This window comes from Pistacia vera, unplaced genomic scaffold, assembly GCF_008641045.1.
Source record: "Pistacia vera cultivar Batoury unplaced genomic scaffold, PisVer_v2 Contig118, whole genome shotgun sequence".
Classification (NCBI taxonomy): Eukaryota; Viridiplantae; Streptophyta; class Magnoliopsida; order Sapindales; family Anacardiaceae; genus Pistacia; species Pistacia vera.
In genome coordinates, this window is record NW_022195226.1 from 50,205 (window position 1) to 68,748 (window position 18,544).

General features: G+C 33.5%; 2 protein-coding genes across 5 annotated transcripts; both read right to left on the minus strand.

Moving 5' to 3' along the window:
- Positions 1-837: 837 nt before the first annotated feature.
- Positions 838-8,125, minus strand: LOC116109510. 4 transcript variants are annotated; one of them, XM_031395756.1, is made up of 4 exons: positions 7,950-8,125; positions 6,730-7,169; positions 5,722-6,392; positions 838-1,307 (listed from the first exon to the last, which is right to left on the minus strand). In XM_031395756.1, the coding sequence occupies exons 2-4, from the start codon at positions 7,129-7,131 to the stop codon at positions 1,286-1,288; spliced, it is 1,095 nt and encodes a 364-aa protein (XP_031251616.1). In that variant the 5' UTR covers positions 7,132-7,169; positions 7,950-8,125; the 3' UTR covers positions 838-1,285. The 4 variants fall into 4 exon arrangements, with proteins under 4 accessions (XP_031251616.1, XP_031251609.1, XP_031251604.1 ...); XM_031395749.1 differs by lacking the exon at positions 838-1,307 and having other exon boundaries at positions 5,007-6,182; positions 6,288-6,392; XM_031395744.1 differs by lacking the exon at positions 838-1,307 and having other exon boundaries at positions 5,007-5,839; positions 5,927-6,392.
- A 3,016-nt stretch (positions 8,126-11,141) lies between these two features.
- On the minus strand, positions 11,142-15,700 carry LOC116109494 (protein arginine N-methyltransferase PRMT10-like). Its single transcript, XM_031395712.1, has 8 exons — positions 15,421-15,700; positions 15,139-15,331; positions 14,955-15,060; positions 14,012-14,201; positions 13,154-13,339; positions 12,965-13,048; positions 12,384-12,606; positions 11,142-11,318 (listed from the first exon to the last, which is right to left on the minus strand). The coding sequence occupies exons 1-7, from the start codon at positions 15,625-15,627 to the stop codon at positions 12,430-12,432; spliced, it is 1,143 nt and encodes a 380-aa protein (XP_031251572.1). The 5' UTR covers positions 15,628-15,700; the 3' UTR covers positions 11,142-11,318; positions 12,384-12,429.
- Positions 15,701-18,544: the final 2,844 nt, after the last annotated feature.

The window sequence follows — 18,544 nt, forward strand, 5'->3', positions numbered from 1 at the left end:
TTTTCATCTATCAACGCACCCCTATTTAAATTCATTTAATCAATCTTCTATCATATTCATTTTATACATTTAATTCTTCAATTCCTCCTTATAATTATATATACTACTCACCAAGGAAGGAATGACCAACTTGGAACTTTGTTGCCTATTCTCATGACAAACCCACCTGTGCCATTTCCCCTTTATTTAATGCTTCTCATCTTAAACAAACATACTATTTATTATATTAATAATGAAGAATCATATATATTCATATTTCATACTCTGCCACTCCTTCTCCTTCTCCTTCTCCCTCTCCTTCAAGTCTTTATTTATGGGTTGGTACTCGATACGATACATAAAAATAATCATCAAAGTAAAAGGTTCATAAAACTCTTCCTGAAAGTAAAACAGAATCCTGGAAACTGCAAAATTCATAATAATTTGGCGTGTATAATTGACAAAACTCTTTGGCTGCATAGGAAAGTGGGGAGCTAGCTATATATATATTGAATAATTAATCAAAATGTTAAGACATAGAAATGTAAGCAAAGTTTGGTAATATGGCAACGATTGTGGGACAGATTTGAATTGAAGTGAGGGTGGGCAACGGTGCACCCCAGAAACAAGGTTCTTGTTTTAATGAATAAGTATATGATGCCAAATGAATGACTCTATTAATGTTAGAAAATTGGGTTTTGATTTTGGAAGATATCACAAAAAGCCTAAAGGGAAAACTTGTAGTATGCTACGCCATATCAACTTTTTAATTATATGCAGTTAGATAAAGCCCAAGCCTTTTTATTTTTTATTTTTTTATTTTTAATATCAAACAAAAAGGATTGAATTGGTGTGACCTCAAGTGCTTTTTAAAAGTTGGTAAATGGTTCCCACAAGGAAATTTACATGAATTGTTTTATGGTATTGTTGATGTTATATCTTGTCGTACTCTCTTTGATCTAGAACCAATGGATTTTGCAGGAATAATGAAATTAGCCGCCAGGATTGCGTGTGGGCAAAATGTTACCTTCCAATTCGCGTCCCATTATAACATTACTTTGTCCCTGAGTCGTCTTCTTTTTATTAAAAAAAGAACAAAATTTGAATTGTTTTTGCACGAAAACAGGGCCATGCCATCAATATGTAGGCCAATGAAAGCAGGCTCCAGCATCTGAAACTCAAGCTCTGCTCACTTCTAAAGTCAAGGACTCAAATAATTGGAAAACTGAGAGCAGCGAAAAAACAATAATATTGTTCACAGAATCACAGCTTTTTGATAAGCTCCAAAGCCGATTTAACATCAGAATCAATGCAACTGACATCTGCATCTGCAACAGAAAGCAATACAAAAGCTATAACCCAAGTAAATTACAAATGTCTTGATATGGAAGGAATGCAGAAGATGTGAAAAACAAAAAAAAAAGTAGATGGCTGTGGATTCCGGAATGGATGTCATTGTTAGAGCAAACCTTATTTCAAAGCTTCACCTTTTTGCGCACTGCACATTAATTCCCATATATAGTTTCCCACCACCTCATTTGTTAATACTTAAAGCTCATCTATGGCCCAGAATTTTCCCACCCTAACTCATCATAAAACAAATCTATCACTAACTTCAATTATGTATATTGCATTGATTTTCCTAAATTTTTGGAAATTAAAAATAGATGAATCAAATGTGATCAACAATTTGACAAATCAGAACTTAAAATTATGCATGTATCACTCTTGTTGTATAGCATCATAGAGTAAGCAAATTTCATTTACAATTTTTTTGGTGGTTTCCATCTCATAATCACCTTCCGAACAACTCCATTTACATAGATTTACTATAAACAGCCGGCCGCCAGGCCAAGTCCAAAAACAATAATGGGCGTACTGCCGTGTCAACACACTGCACAGTAAGACAAACCTCAAAACTAAAGATCCATAGAAAAATTATTAAATAAAACTAAACATGGGGGAAAAAAAGAGTTAAACAACGGGCTACCAATCTACCCAAATGAGGAGTTTAGTCCACATTAGGAGTAGGTAGATTTGTTGTGCCATGACAGATGAAAGTCGAACCACTTGGAATCCCAGGAACTTAATTATTCTAGAGGGTTGATATTGATCATGAAAGTCCCTGGTTTTGATTATCAGTCAGATAACACTGAAAGATACAACAATTTGTTAGTTTAACTTGTCAATTTTTAATACGATATGCCAATGTCTGTAAAACACAACCCAATATTTTCCTATTCACAGAAAATCGATAACCATTGTGACTCTTTTGTTCCTGCCCTTGCTCACTTATAACATATTGGTAACTTGTATTGGCTGTTAGTATGTGGTATTCTAGTGACTTTAAAAAAGAGACTCACACACACACACAAAAAAAAGAAAAAAAGAAAAAAAAATAAAATAAGGGATGGGAAAAGAACCAACATTTACTAACAGGAGATAGCCGGCAGGCAGCCAGGAAAATACCAACATTCTTTTGGTTTATGTTCAGCCAACTTCATCTAGCCAGAAACATGACATCTAGCATTACCACCCATCAGTGATAATAATGTTGCCAATTACTCATAAAGGGATCACGAACAGCATAGAAAAAAGAGCACAAAACACAGGTAAATGGAAAAATGAATCAGCCTGTTCCTCACAAAGATTTCATCTTATTGCATAAGAACATGACAGTGTGGATCCCTGAGAGAGAAGTATGACATCAAAAGAAGATGGAGACTCGAAGCTAACTGACTATCCTAGAACCACATATCCTAGAACCTCGAAAAGAGTGTAATAACATCACACAGATAAACATGTTGCCAAATGCTAGGACATATGAGCATGTTACTGGAGGGGAAGGTTGCTAGCAAGTGTCCACAACAATCCAAGTGTGCATGTGTATAGATTCACTCGGATGATCTCATAAAATAGATTCCCTAACTTCATAAATTCATGTTGACACAAGCTTCAGAAACTCTATATAGCCACGGGTTGCAGGGCATTAACTAATTAAGCTTCACTAGTTACTAATTTTTTAGCGTCAAAACCACACAGATGCAGAAGCAGAGCACTATGAAAGCAACCATAAAACAAAAAAAAAACGATTACTCTTATGTGATAACTTTGCATCAGAAAGACTGTAAAACGCACATCAGCAAGCAAAGAGATTTGTACACGGATGTGCTGAAGTAAAGCTTTGAAATAAAACCTTTCAAGCAACCACTTATCAGGTCATGCAATGGCAGACCAGCCACAATATTCTGGTCTTAAANACTAAAGATCCATAGAAAAATTATTAAATAAAACTAAAAATGGGGGACAAAAAGAGTTAAACAACGGGCTACCAATCTACCCAAATAAGGAGTTTAGTCCACATTAGGAGTAGGTAGATTTGTTGTGCCATGACAGATGAAAGTCGAACCACTTGGAATCCCAGGAACTTAATTATTCTAGAGGGTTGATATTGATCATGAAAGTCCATGGTTTTGATTATCAGTCAGATAACACTGAAAGATACAACAATTTGTTAGTTTAACTTGTCAATTTTTAATACGATATGCCAATGTCTGTAAAACACAACCCAATATTTTCATATTTACAGAAAATCGATAACCATTGTGACTCTTTTGTTCCTGCCCTTGCTCACTTATAACATATTGGTAACTTGTATTGGCTGTTAGTATGTGGTATTCTAGTGACTTTAAAAAAGAGACTCACACACACACACAAAAAAAAGAAAAAAAGAAAAAAAAATAAAATAAGGGATGGGAAAAGAACCAACATTTACTAACAGGAGATAGCCGGCAGGCAGCCAGGAAAATACCAACATTCTTTTGGTTTATGTTCAGCCAACTTCATCTAGCCAGAAACATGACATCTAGCATTACCACCCATCAGTGATAATAATGTTGCCAATTACTCATAAAGGGATCACGAACAGCATAGAAAAAAGAGCACAAAACACAGGTAAATGGAAAAATGAATCAGCCTGTTCCTCACAAAGATTTCATCTTATTGCATAAGAACATGACAGTGTGGATCCCTGAGAGAGAAGTATGACATCAAAAGAAGATGGAGACTCGAAGCTAACTGACTATCCTAGAACCACATATCCTAGAACCTCGAAAAGAGTGTAATAACATCACACAGATAAACATGTTGCCAAATGCTAGGACATATGAGCACGTTACTGGAGGGGAAGGTTGCTAGCAAGTGTCCACAACAATCCAAGTGTGCATGTGTATAGATTCACTTGGATGATCTCATTAAATAGATTCCCTAACTTCATAAATTCATGTTGACACAAGCTTCAGAAACTCTATATAGCCACGGGTTGCAGGGCATTAACTAATTAAGCTTCACTAGTTACTAATTTTTTAGCGTCAAAACCACACAGATGCAGAAGCAGAGGAGCACTATGAAAGCAACCATAAAACAAAAAAAAAACGATTACTCTTATGTGATAACTTTGCATCAGAAAGACTGTAAAACGCACATCAGCAAGCAAAGAGATTTGTACACGGATGTGCTGAAGTAAAGCTTTGAAATAAAACCTTTCAAGCAACCACTTATCAGGTCATGCAATGGCAGACCAGCCACAATATTCTGGTCTTAAATGCTTCAGCGACAGAGATATTTAAGTCCCACGGGTGGCCTGAAATGGAAGAATCCAGCAACCGTGTAAATTAGCCACATCAGTTAATCATTGTCAACTGTCCTATTAAAAATGCCCCATTGCTCAAACCAAGAGAAAAGGTGGCAAACCCCAACTCATGTTGTGACATTGGGAAGAGAGGTGTACAAGGCTACAAGCCCTCCAACTTTGGCCCTGGAAAATGCAGGGGAAGCATCAATAAGGTACTAAAAGAAAAATACTTAAAATACCGAATGGCACAGTGGATATTAAGTTATTCAAAGTCCAGATCATTTATATCAAAGAGAAAGGATGGGACAACTTTCTAGTTTATGATCCAGACGAAAGGAACCTAATAAACCCTACTTATATGGATTAAATGGCAAAAAGATGTCCTATAAAATACTTAGAGAAAGTCATAAACATATTATTCACCAGCCTTTAGTAAAATGATAACACCCTTAATAAAGACCAGGGTTCAAGTGTTGGAAGAAGATTCACATGGTAAAGAATACATCTGACCAATGCTTCTCTTCAAATAAAACTCAAAACTACAATATCAGAAATTTCAGCCTTGATATATCCCAATTGTTCATTATATGCAACAGTACACACACAAAAATATATAAATAAACTAATTCATTAACAATTAAAAAATTGAAAAGAATATAGGAGAATAAGAGGGACGATTCTGACTAAGGATGAAATAAAAGAGCAAAAAAGATGCACAAGGATGAGCTTAGAAATATTAATTGCAATGTTTGGGTTACATTGTTTCAAACTAGACCACTATATGTCATAATGCCAAAAAGGAATGATTGATAAACAACTTTTTTTTTTTTTTTTATCATGCTTCTTACAACAGAGGGGCATCAAAGAAAAAATTTATGAAATTCTACAGCTAGCAAAAAATAATTTGAAAAATAAAACCCAGATTATCCAGTCATCTAATGGGAATGCTGTTATCAGCAGAAACTAAGTTTCTTATCTGCATTAAATGTTCATCATTTGATATATGAAGTGAAAGACGAAGATTTGTCACCAATGCTTCTTGTTCCCAACTTAATGGACCTGATGCATGCAATGCCTCCATAGTGGATCTGTAGGCATGCAATTCTAACCTATGGATTTCGGCTGCCAGTTCCTCTTTTGTGGGAAGGAGACAATTTCCTTCCTCATGTCTCAACTGGCAAAAAGATTCAGCATCACTAAAATTACCATCGCTATCTTCAATAGGACCTGCAGAAACATGATGAGGCAACTTATAGGAATTGTTGCTATCGATACTACAACTACCAACAGAGCATGTAACACTATGAGCATCACTTGAATCTAAGTTTACTGCTAGAGAACATCCAACAGCTCCAGTTGATTTTCTCCTTTCTGCTTCAACTTCAGAAACCCCTGTTGTTCCATCATTAAAAGAAGGATGGATGTATATTTCACCCATCATTTCTCTTGGGAAAGCAACAGCTTCTACCTGCTCAGGTAATGAAGATGGATTTGCAGCAATCACTGGATGCAACCTGCCATCCTTGTCAATTCTTCTTAACTTCTCGGCAGCTCCAGTGTATCCTTCAGCCTGAGAATGGCAAAGAGGAGATCCTCTCTTCAGAGTTTTAGATGAAGCAATATGGGATTCGTGGACATTCACACTGTTCTTAACAGGAAAGCAATCATTGTTTACATGTAAATTCATCCTAATCTTTGCGTTCTTCACTCGATAGCTTGAAGTTTGACAGTACAATGTTAAACTTCTATCGTGTTTCACATCTTCCCTACTGCCAGAGCCCTGAATGCAAAACAAAAACAGATTAATTTTGATTCACAAAATTAACAAAGAGTTTACTAAATACAATCAGTTAAAAATTACTAAATGATCTCTAAAATGCCTAAACAAATTGCCAACTTCAAGCATTGTAATTGACAACTTAGAACTCAACCTTGAGTTCACTTTTTGCAAAACAAAAAATTTAACCCACAACTGATGAACATTAGAAGATATTAACTCAACATAACAAGAAAAGTTTGGTTGAAATAACATTTATAAAATAACTTTGAATCACAAGCATAAACCAAAATTGCAAAAAAAATAACTAGTAATGAAAACAGATTCAGATGAAAAATACCTCCCCAATCACAGCCCATTTGTCATCTTGCCAAGATTGTCTCACCCGTATGTCAAATTCCTTGAGTTTGAATTCCAGAGAAGATCCAAGAAGCCTGACCAAAAAGTACTTTTTCCCCAAAACCTTTGAAATTGTTGCCATTTTCCAAGAAAAATTATCAAACACCTCTACTACATCACCGGGAACCCAAAACTCCGAAACTTCCAGCAGAGGAGGGCAAGGCCTGATGGACTTCCTGGAAACTCTATCCAAGAACTTCTTGTCATTGGCACAAGAATACCCATCGTATCTAACTGTGTAGTTATGGCCATTACCACAAATTATCTCTGCACAACGCCAGGAGCCAGAGGGAACCTCCTTCTGGCTCAACACTTCCACTTTATCTCCTTTCTTAAATCTCATTACTGCTCTTTGGCTCCTGAATTCCTAAAGTGCAAAACCTGTTGTAAAATGAAGTGATTGACTTAAGAACTAAAAAAAAAGGTAGAACCGTAAAAAAAAACTAGTAATTCAAATAAGAAACCCTGAGTCAAATCACATGATTAAAAGATTTGAACGTCCTATAGATAATTAAAGATTAATTCCATAAGGTTTGGATTCTAGAAAACTAATAAAAAAAACACAAAGTATTATGGCAGCATTCAATCTAGTGAAGATCCTTAATATCTCATTTAGCATACAAACAAATAATATAAAATTTCAGTTGCTCAATTTCTTTCATCTACCTAAATGTATTCTTGAATTTTTTTTTTTTTTTTTTTTCGAAATCAAAGAACGAAACAATGACACTGAAGCGATCAGACAAAACTGATTCAATGATCAGAGAATTAAATAGCACTACATACACTTTAGGCTTTGTTTGGTTGCAGAGAAAATGCCGGGAAACAAAAGGAACCGCAAACATCAAATCATGAAGAAACAAAACTATAATAAACAGAGCTTTACTGAGTTCAAACTTGTATTTAAAAAAAAATGCATAACAAAAAGAAAAGATAGAAAAAAAATACTTATATTTTCTTTCACTATTATTTTGTTTTCTCAGCAACCAAACAGAAAGTCAATTATGAAAGAAAAAACAACGACTAAAGAAGCAAAATTTAAACTTGTGTGCAGTAAACATTGATAAAAAAAACAAACGAAGAAGCAAGAATTAGATCCTACAAATAACAAAATTAATAGCAGAAAATAAATAGAAGGAAAAAGGAAGAGATTTGACCGACCTTGTTCGATTGAAGAGAAACGCTCGTAGAAAGATTTATAATTGTATCTGAGTTTTGTTGTATTTATTATTTTTGTGGTTGGTTATTTTATGAGTATGTATACTTTTGGTAGGAATAGGATTAATAAATAATAATTCCAAAAAAAAATATATATATAAATAAACATATGCAAAATAAACAAAGAATATGGTATGAAGTTGCCAACTGCCTAAAGGCTAAGAATAGCTTGTTAAGTTGGGATTAAGTGTTGCGTTGCGCCTTATTGTGTGCCGTGGTGTGTATTACGCACACTTATCAATTATTTATTATTTTTATTATTATTACTATGGTGTTTTTGGATTAGTTAGGTTGGATAAGGATACTGAAATTAGTCTTTTTATTGCGATTAATTAACAATGTTGATACAAATTAAGAGTCTTCCCCGTGGATTAAACAATTTAATTAAAATAGAATTTGAGAGATAGTGATATATAACTTGTGCATCAAACTACCTAGAATGGAGAAGGATTTATTATTTAGTAGAAAATTAGAAATGTTGGTCAAACTGTTTGCTCTTACTAAATTAAAGTTGTAATAGCAGCCAGCCAACCGCGTAATTTGCTTTATTTGACTGACGACTAGTCGACTACGCCCTATGATCGGAACATGTCTACTAAACACTAAACACTTTAATTGTAATTTCTTTTTAATTAATTAAATTTTTTATTAGTTTACACGTTTTTCAATTAATCTTCAAGACCTTAAAACTATTGATCGAATAAGAGCTCCAGTAACTAGTTCTATTAATAATCGAAGAAAGACTTAAACTCAAAACTTTTTAAATAATACACCCAAAAGTCGTTATCGAATTATTCTTTAGTTTTTCTTTTTTGGTTAAAATATCTCTTTTAATTTTTTTTTATAATTAAATAAATAATATGTGGAAATCCATTAATAAATTTGAGTTATTATGGTGAAGGGACATTTGCCAGAGTATCAAGTAACGAGGCATAACTTTGGAAGAAAGGAGAGAATAAAGAAATATTCCAATTTTATATGAAAGAAAATTGGATGCATGATTATTCATTAACAAACATGAACGTGTCTTATATTTATTTGGATTTAAACTGAAAGAAAGAGTGTGGGCTGGGAAATTGAATACAAATAAAGGTAAGAAAGAAAACGTGGCTTAAAGTTAAAATTGGATATACGTTTCGTTTCCTCTAATACTAATGGTACATAAATTCTCTCCTTTCTCTTTATAACTTATAAAGTCCAAAGATGGTTATTGTAATGTCAGCTTCTTGTACTCTTTTAGGATTTGTTATGTGCTTGTAAGCAACACTATATTAACCCAAATAAATATTAACTTAGTGCCATATGATCATTTAAAGATACACATACATATAAAAACAAAGCCCACCCTTCCTCCATTGTCTTACTTTTCTCATTCCACAATTCCACTTCTTAACCAGATGGCCGACTAGTCAATCGCTCTTTGTTTGGTAGAGGCAAAAAGCCAATTGTCGTCTTGCAGTCACATCGTTCTCTCATGGTAAGCAGAAGAATATGTCATTTTTTGTTTTATAATTTAAAAGATAGACGGCATAGCAAATGAATAACCGAGAGGTAGACGACATGTCGTTCTAAACGCTCAGCTACCCAAACAGGAAACATTCTCTATACGTTCCCAGAGATTAGTCACTTGGACAAAGAGTAACACAGCTAATAAAATCAGCATCATCAGAACAAATGACTCTTCACTTGATAATTAAAAAAATTACATTGCCACATTTTCTTCTATTTAAGAAAATTAATAAATATAACTTACATAATAAGAGCAAAGAATGGATTACTTTTTACCTGGATGAGAAAAAACCCAGAGAATTAAACCACAGAGAAACACAACAAGTGGAATAAGGTGAATGGCATTTTCTGCAATTGACTTTTGATGTAAACCGATTTCCTTTTTGGTGGCTTCAGAAACGGGATCGTAAATTGGTAAGTCATCAGAAGATAAAGCTTTTACAGGTGAAGAGGCCGCCATGGCCATGGCCGCTGGCAACAAGTTGACCAAGAACTCATCAGAGGCTCGAGAAGTGCTCGATGACCTATGCATCTTCAAATGAGACAAAGCCAAACGCAGAGACAGCAGATTTTTATAGGAGTAAAAACAAGCTTGCTTGGAACTGAATATCGGATTTTGAATGAGTTGACAAATGAAAATTCAGTGGGATTTTAATAAGCTTGGCCTAACAGCTGCTTGCGGTGCAATTAAAGGGATCATGTGCATGGGAAATTAAAAAAAAGTAGATTATTTTGGTCTAAGCATGGAGATTTTCACATGCACTTGTCTGTAACAGTAAGGAATTTTCTCCAGGGAGTCATCGAATAACATGTGACTTGTGAGATGGGGAACAACATGGTGATGGAGTAAAATGTATCTAATGAGAAAATTATTTAAATGACGCAATTACCCACGGGTTATTTGTCTTCTTTTTACTAAAATACAAATATTTATAGTTTATTTATTCTACAATTCCACATCTGTTGCTCCATGATTCCATGTTTTTTCTGCTGTCAAAACATGATCAGAGACTCCGAATGTGATACCAATTTCAACTTTTTTCTTGTAACAAACTATATATATTTTCATTTTTTCATATTTGATTATGCTTCTTCGTAGTTGGCCGAGAGGCAGAAATACGAAAAAAAAAAACTATATTTGGGACCAAACTCCTAGTTCAGGTAACCACGTCGGTACCGTCGGTCGCTGCGTCAGTTTGCCTAGTTTGAACCACATCCGTATCGACGTTCGGACGTTGGCATTCAACGATTATATCAACTACTGTACCAAATTTGTCGTCACATAAGAAAAAATTAAAAAGAGATCGGTAAGCGGAGCGAGAGATGTTTGTCACTATACTCTACTCTGGTGGTGGTGGTGGTGGTGGTTTTTACTGGGTTGAGACTATGGTGGTTGAAGTTTTGATGCAAACTTTAAGAACTTAATGATGTTTCTTAACTTTTGGCACTTACGTTATTGACATTTAGTAAAGACCGAGGACATAATGCTAAAAGGATTTTGGAGACAGTTAGTGAACGTCATAATTGAAGTCGATGGGGTGGCTTCTTACAGTTACACAAGATAAAAATGAAAAAGAAAAAAAAAATGAAGATAGCATGAAATAAAGACTATAGAGACAATTATAATAAACGTTGACAAAATTTGTCATTTAAAACACAATATATTGACTTCAACATTGGAGTGGCAAAACGAAAAAATCACCACAATGCCCATTTATGGGATTTCTTGAAACATATGTATACAGTAATGCAATCAATTACCAAAGCATACATGTCTGAGGTTACATGTCTTCCAATCATACACTGGCCAAACAGTAAAAACAAAAAAGACATGGTTAGAGAGTCCATGCAATTCTATCTTCCATAAAGAGCTAAATAGTAGAATGTAAAAGAAACAAATAATTGCCATATCTGGATTTTTGACCATATAATCTTCAGTTTGAAAGTGAGACATTCATATACATAGACCAAATCATAATTTGGTTTGCAATTGATTGTGAAATGATTGATAAAAAAAATTAAACCACAAGTGTGAAGGTGCACATAAACAAATCAAGAAGAAAATAACCATCCAGTCATTTGTCCTTACTTCTAAATAATCTCAGTTTCCAGTACATGAAAACAAATTTTGCAATCAGGAAAACCCAAGGCTGAAATTTTCCAACAAAAGCTAGAAAAACTTTCTAATCAGCCAGTCCAAATTCATCTAAATGTTCATAGAAACTTGGCAGTTCCAATTTCCGCAATAAGGCTTTTACCACTATACAAAGATCAAGTATCACCAAATGTTTAAGTGCTAGATATTAGCTTGAAATTATCAAGAGCACAAAGTTCTCATGCAAGATTTACAGTAGCAAAATGCTATAGGAATTGTGTAACCTCCATACCTAATTAAGACAGTTTTAAGATTACTAAATTACCAAACTAACCAGATTCAGGCAAACATTTATGCAAACAGATTGCATTTAAATTAATATTTCACAAAATCTAAATCAAATCCCACCCAATTGTTGCTTGGTAAGATTTTTACAAGTAGGTTTGACATGTTAAAAAACTCTCCAATAATATATAGCTAAACTATTTCAAGAAATTTCTAAGCTACCAACAGGTTCAGATTAAGTTTGGATGACCGACATACATTCTATTGCCAAATCCAGTTGCACGTATGTGCAGAAGTTCTAGCATGTATAGAAAGATTTCAAATTCCATGGGCAAAGAAAGCCCAAATATAGATAAACTAGCAAGAGAAGGCTCACAGACTGAAATTGAGTAGACTATACCAGTATTTTAATCTATGGCTTTGACATCATAGGGCATAGGCAGATCATGTTTTGAAATTTTAGTAAATAAAGGAGTAACTGTATGTACCTTAGCCAATGTTAAAGTACCCAAAGTATGTGACCTGTTTCTTTCCTCACTCTATATAGAACCTGTTGCTGAATGGCGGAAGAATATTGCCAGAAGACTGTCTAATGTCACAACTGAGTTCAATCTCCATCAATCGATGATTTTCCTTAGACCGGTTCATTGAGAAAGAAACATTCAGGTCATCCCCTTCACTAACATGAATAGGAGGATGAAGGAGGAAAACCTAGTAAAACAGGCAGTACTTTAATATTTGATTGAAAATAGTGTCACTGAAGAAGCAAACAATCATCAAATGCACAAAACTGCAGACTGCTCATACTAGAGTCTGGAAATACATGCAAGAATGATAGGTGCACAACTAAAGTCTTACAACAGAAAAAATTAAAACAGATCTTATCCCAAAAAATTAACTAATACTATGCAAACTTGTCAAGAAGAAGATGCAGACAATACAACCTCCTAAGAAACAGGTAAATGAATAGGTCCATTATTTTACTGGGGGAGGAAAAAACATGCCACGATGAAGAAACTTGTAGAATTGAGATCAAAAGTAAAAACAGATTCATTTTTCATATACAGACCTGCTGGCCCCAATGTGTGCTATCATCCATACTAGGTGCAGTTGTCAACTCGATCTCTTTCTGAGCAGGATCCACCTTGCTTCCCTGGTGCACCAGACCAATAGAAAAGTTATATACACTCCACTCAGTACATGGATGCCTCAGAGTACAAGCATGCACCATAATAAGCTGCACTGAAGCTCAACTTACTCTAAAATGGACATCAAACCATCCACCAAATCCACAAAGCCTTGTCCTCTCTCCAGTGATTGATGATAAAAGGTTTGATCTGACTTCAAGGACATCATTCACTGTAGCAGTAGAACAATCAATCTCCTTCACAATAGCTGCTGTCCCTATAACTTGATGTGGATGAAGGTTGCTCCATAATGATGTCTGCAAAAATTAATATTATGCTCTTATTGATGGTACAACACAACAAAAGAGCATGCAATGTCTCATGCATAAATGGTCAAATAGATAAACAAACTGTTTTATTGAATATGTTTCTTGATCAAAAAGTTATAATGAAGTTGGTTTAGAAAGAATATAAGCAAGCAGATAAAGACTAATTTCATTATTTACAACTCAATAGCAAATCCAAGTTCTGATACGAGTAAAATATTCCACAAAGAAAACTTAAATAAAAACCAAGTCAACAAAAAAGCTTATCTAAATCCCTTCCAAAATGAGAGAAATTTTCAAAGATAGATTTTCCTCAATGAAATTACATCAAAAAAATATGCAGCATACCAGCTGGTGTGGTCACACCATTCAGCCAATGCTCACATAAAGAAACAGTTATTAACCAATTCAAAACTTCAGAAGGATTGGGAAGGGGGCAGCTAGGGGAAGGAGGAGTGTGATATAGGTTGCTTGGCCAACAAGTATAATTTTTCCCGTGAATATCAGAGTTATAAATATATATTGACAACATCATAAGATATCAAATATGAGATTGCACAAGATTAAAAATTGAAGCAGCATAAAAGTAAAATTAATTTCATTAATTTTAATACATTCACTTATTTTAATACTCTTAAAGGATTAGCAGATTCTGAAATTTACCTGTAAATAATATTTCTTCTGCTCTTCAGAGAAAGGCTTTGTTAAAACACTCATATTAACACCATAGGAAGTCTTAGTATCTTGGACAAACCTATACCACTCGTCCATGGATCCTTCATAATCATTCCTTTTCTGATCTCCCAAACTTGACCTAATAGGTGCCATCCACATGCGAGCATGACTAGGATACCTGAGAGAGCAAAACTTGTCTGATCAACCCATTCAAAAATAACTTACAGATATCATAAGTAATAAATAAATACAACAGAGCAAGCTCAAACTAAAGGAGTTAAGAAAAATCAAATCTGCAGCCCAACTGAAAAATAAGCGCAGGAGAGTGAGAAATTCATTGAAGATCATACTATGTTCAATGCGGAGACCATAAATTATTAACTTAGACAAAGATATGGATTATCCAATTTTGCTTCTCTAATGTCTCCCTGGTAGTGGAAATTCAAGTAATTTAAGGGATTGCTATAAAAACTTTCTGCCCTAATCCCTACAATTGTCATTGCCACCTACTATGCTAAAATTGAACCATATGCACATTTAGTCCTCACTATCATGAAAAAATATTTTTCCACATTCTAACACCAGTCAAAATCTATAAATTTCACCATTTTAGTTTAAGCAATCAAATATTTGCAGATGGCAAGAACATCACACAGTTGTGTCTCCGTCAAGGGTGTGTAAGTGAAGCCTTTATTGTACAGAATGTATATAATCTCGTATCAGTATATGGTCAAATCTTCAAAGGACTTGAAACCATGGGTAATTCTTGCAAAAAAAAAAAACAACATCAGCATGTAGTTTTCGCACTCTAAATGTAATAAAAAAAAAACCCGTTACAAGGAAAAAACAAAAGAAGAAAATGTGAAACTATAGTGATGTAATTGTACATGACACACAACTATAATAAAACATAGCATCTCCAATCACTCACATGACTCCAGTTGGCTTCAGCCAGCGATCACGAGCACATATCACCGAATCAAACATAGACTCACGAAGAAGAAAGTAGCCCATCCATTCTGATATAATTACATCAACTGCATATTAACCAAAATGTAATATTAGAATTTACAGCAATAAATCATAATGATAAAAATAGATTAGAAATCTAATACCTTTCTCTGGCAGGCTAACATCCTCTATAGACCCCTCAATTACTTCAACCACATGATCAAGATTATTAGCTTTGATAAGTGTGCGGGCATGTTCCGACATCTTTGTAGCTTCCACAGCATACACCTTCTTTGCGCCTGCTTGTGCCGACCAAATTGCAAGTATACCACTTCCCGTTCCTACATCCAACACGGTCTTCACAAGAAATACAAGAAACTAATCAAAATTTGACATTTTCACAGAAGCTACTTACAATAAGTAAGTAGAAAAAAAAAAATGCTTACTTTTCCTTGGAAGTGATGTTTATTCTCAAATATGGCGTTAAAGTAAGCGTCCATGCGGACCCGATCAGAAAGCATCTCTTTTTGATGGTAGAGAAAGGCATAGGTGCAGAAATAATTGGCGAAATCGACTCCTTTGTCCACCGTTGGACCGCCGCCAATCCCTCCATTGCTGTCCCCAGATACGACGCCGTTTCTGCAGCTCCCCATGCCTCCTCTATTCGGTTCACTGTCTTTCACTGAAAGGGAGGGAAAAGAGAGATTTTTATTTTTTAGGGCAACGTCGCTGTATAAATGTGGGCTCACCTAATAGCTATTCTACTTCAACGACTTTGTTACTGCTTAATGCTTATTGGTTATTGGAATTACATTGAGGTCCATTTACACTTTTATCCCCTGTATACGGAATTACGAATTAAAGGAAAATACCTAGTTTCGTAAATTGACCCTGAGCATCTCTAAATGACTCTTTATATCCATAAAAATAAGAGTCCAACAGACTCTTTATCTTTAAAATATAAATTAGAGAGTGAGTTTGCCTCTCCAAATTTAGAGCATATCCAATGATTCTTTATTTTAAAGAGCATATTTCCTATAAATAAAGACCATGTTTGTTGATTTTTAAATATAAAGAGCAAAAATTTTATTTAAGTCCAATGGACTCTTTATTTTAATTCTTTATTTTCAATTTTCCCATAAAACATTTATGATTTTAGAGAAAAGAAAACAGAACATGAATATATAGAAACTCAAAAGACCATCGTAGTGGGAGAAAAAACAATTTTTTTTTTTAAAAAAAAAACTTAATAAGAGACAGAAACAATAAATAAAATTTATTGAAACTTGTAATTTAATTAATTAAAATTATGATAAAGAGTAAGATTGACTCTCTAGATGTGGAGAGTCAAATCCACTCTTTAATTTATTTTTAAAGAATAGAGAGTCCATTGGACTCTTGTTTTTATGCATTAACTCTTTATAATAAAGAGTTTGACTCATAAAAAGAGCTATTTGGAGATGCTCTTAGAAAATCAAATTTCACTATCTATCTTAATTTTAATTAATAAACTATAAGTTTCTATACATTTTATTTATTAATTCTCTCTCCCATTAAATATCTTTCTTAAAAATAAAGAGCATCTTCATTAAATTTAAAGAGTCTATTAGATTCAAATAAAAATTGTGTTCTTTATATTTAAAAATTAATAAAGATGTTCTTTTTTTATATGAAAGATGCCCTTCAAAATAAAGAACATCATTAGAGATGCTCTTATATTAATATATATAAAAATGGTATATTAAGAGCATATCCAAATAACTCTTTATATGACCAAAACTCTTTATTATAAAGAGTTTATCCATGAAAACAAGAGTCCAACAGATTCTTTATTTTTTAAATATAAATTAAAGAGTGAGTTCGACTCTCCACATTTAGAGAGTCAAATTTCACTCTCTATCCTAATTTTAAATAATAAATTGCAAGTTTCTATGCATTTTATTTATGATTTATCTCTCCAATTAAGTTTTCTTTTTGAAAAAATATATTATTTTTCCTAAAATTTAAAGAGTCTATTAGATTTAAAAAAAAAAAAATTATTCTTTATATTTAAAAATCAATGAAGATATACTTTATTTATATGAAATATGCTATTTAAAAAGAAAGAGTGTATTCGACTCTTTATATGACACAAACTCTTTATTATAAAGACTTTATCCATAGAAACAAGAGTCCAACAAACTATTTATTCTTTAAATATAAATTAAAGAATGAGTTTGGCTCTCTACATTTAAATAGTCAAATTTCACTCTCTATCTTAATTTTAAATAATAAATTGCAAGTTTCATGCATTTTGTTTATAATTTATCTCTCTTATTAAGTTTCTTTCCTGAAAAGATATTTTTTTTTTTTTAAATTTAAAGAGTCTATTAGATTTGAATAAAAAATTAGTTCTTTATATTTAAAAATAAATGAAGATGCTCTTTATTTATATGAAAGATGTTTTTTAAAATAAAGAACTAAATGACTCTTTATATGACTAAACTCTTTATTATAAAGAGTTTATCCATAGAAACAATAGTCTAACCGACTTTTTATTCTTTAAATATAAATTAAAGAGCGAGATTGACTCTCTACATTTAAAGAGTCAAATTTAACGCTCTATCATAATTTTAATTAATAAGTTACAAGTTTTTATGCATTTTATTTATAATTTATCTTTCCTATTAAGTTTCTTTCTTAAAAAAATATATTATCTGTCATAAAATTTAAAGAGTCTTAAAATTCAAAGAACATATTCAATTTGTTTCACGGAGAATGTGGCAAATCTAATCACTTTACTTAATTAAGGGCAGAGATGATTAAACACAGATTAAAGATTAAATTAAACAGCGACACCACAAAAATAATAGGATTAAAATACAATGAATACAACTATAGCCCTATGGAAAACAATCACTTAGGAGCTCATAAAACCCATTTTTGCTCTTTTATCATCAGGTCATTCAATCTTTTAGGACCCTAGAACTAACCAAGTAAAAGCTCTAGTAATAATTCCTATTAGTATTTGGGGGAACTCAAACTTAGAAGCTCATGTAACCTCCTTTTATTTTTTACACCGTTAAGTCACTTAGGAATGGTTTATGGAAAACAACCTTGTAGTTGGCTTAAACGTGAAACCTAAGGGTGCGTTTGGTTTATTATTTTCTACCTTATTCCTAAAATATTTGTTTGTTTAATTATTTAGGAAACACTATTATATTTTTTAATTACTTTTAGACCCTTAAGTTTATTAATTTCATTAAATCCCCCAGAAAAAAAGTTTAAAAATTAACAAAAACACCCCCACCCACCCATAGTTGCATGATTCTGGTAACCACCGTCGGTGGTAGCCGAAATCTGTCACAACGGCCCACAAACAATTGGAACTGGCTGGTAATTCGCCGAAAAAAGCCAGATCTGGCCGTTTGCGTTGGCCAAAGAAATGGCCGTCGTTCATTGACAACGACAGCCATATCTTTGGCCTTTTGCGGCCATTGACGACCAGATATGGCCGTTGATGTGGATCTGGCCGAAAAAGGCCAGATCGACGCACATCCGGCCACATCTGACCGGTCTGCGTCGTAACGC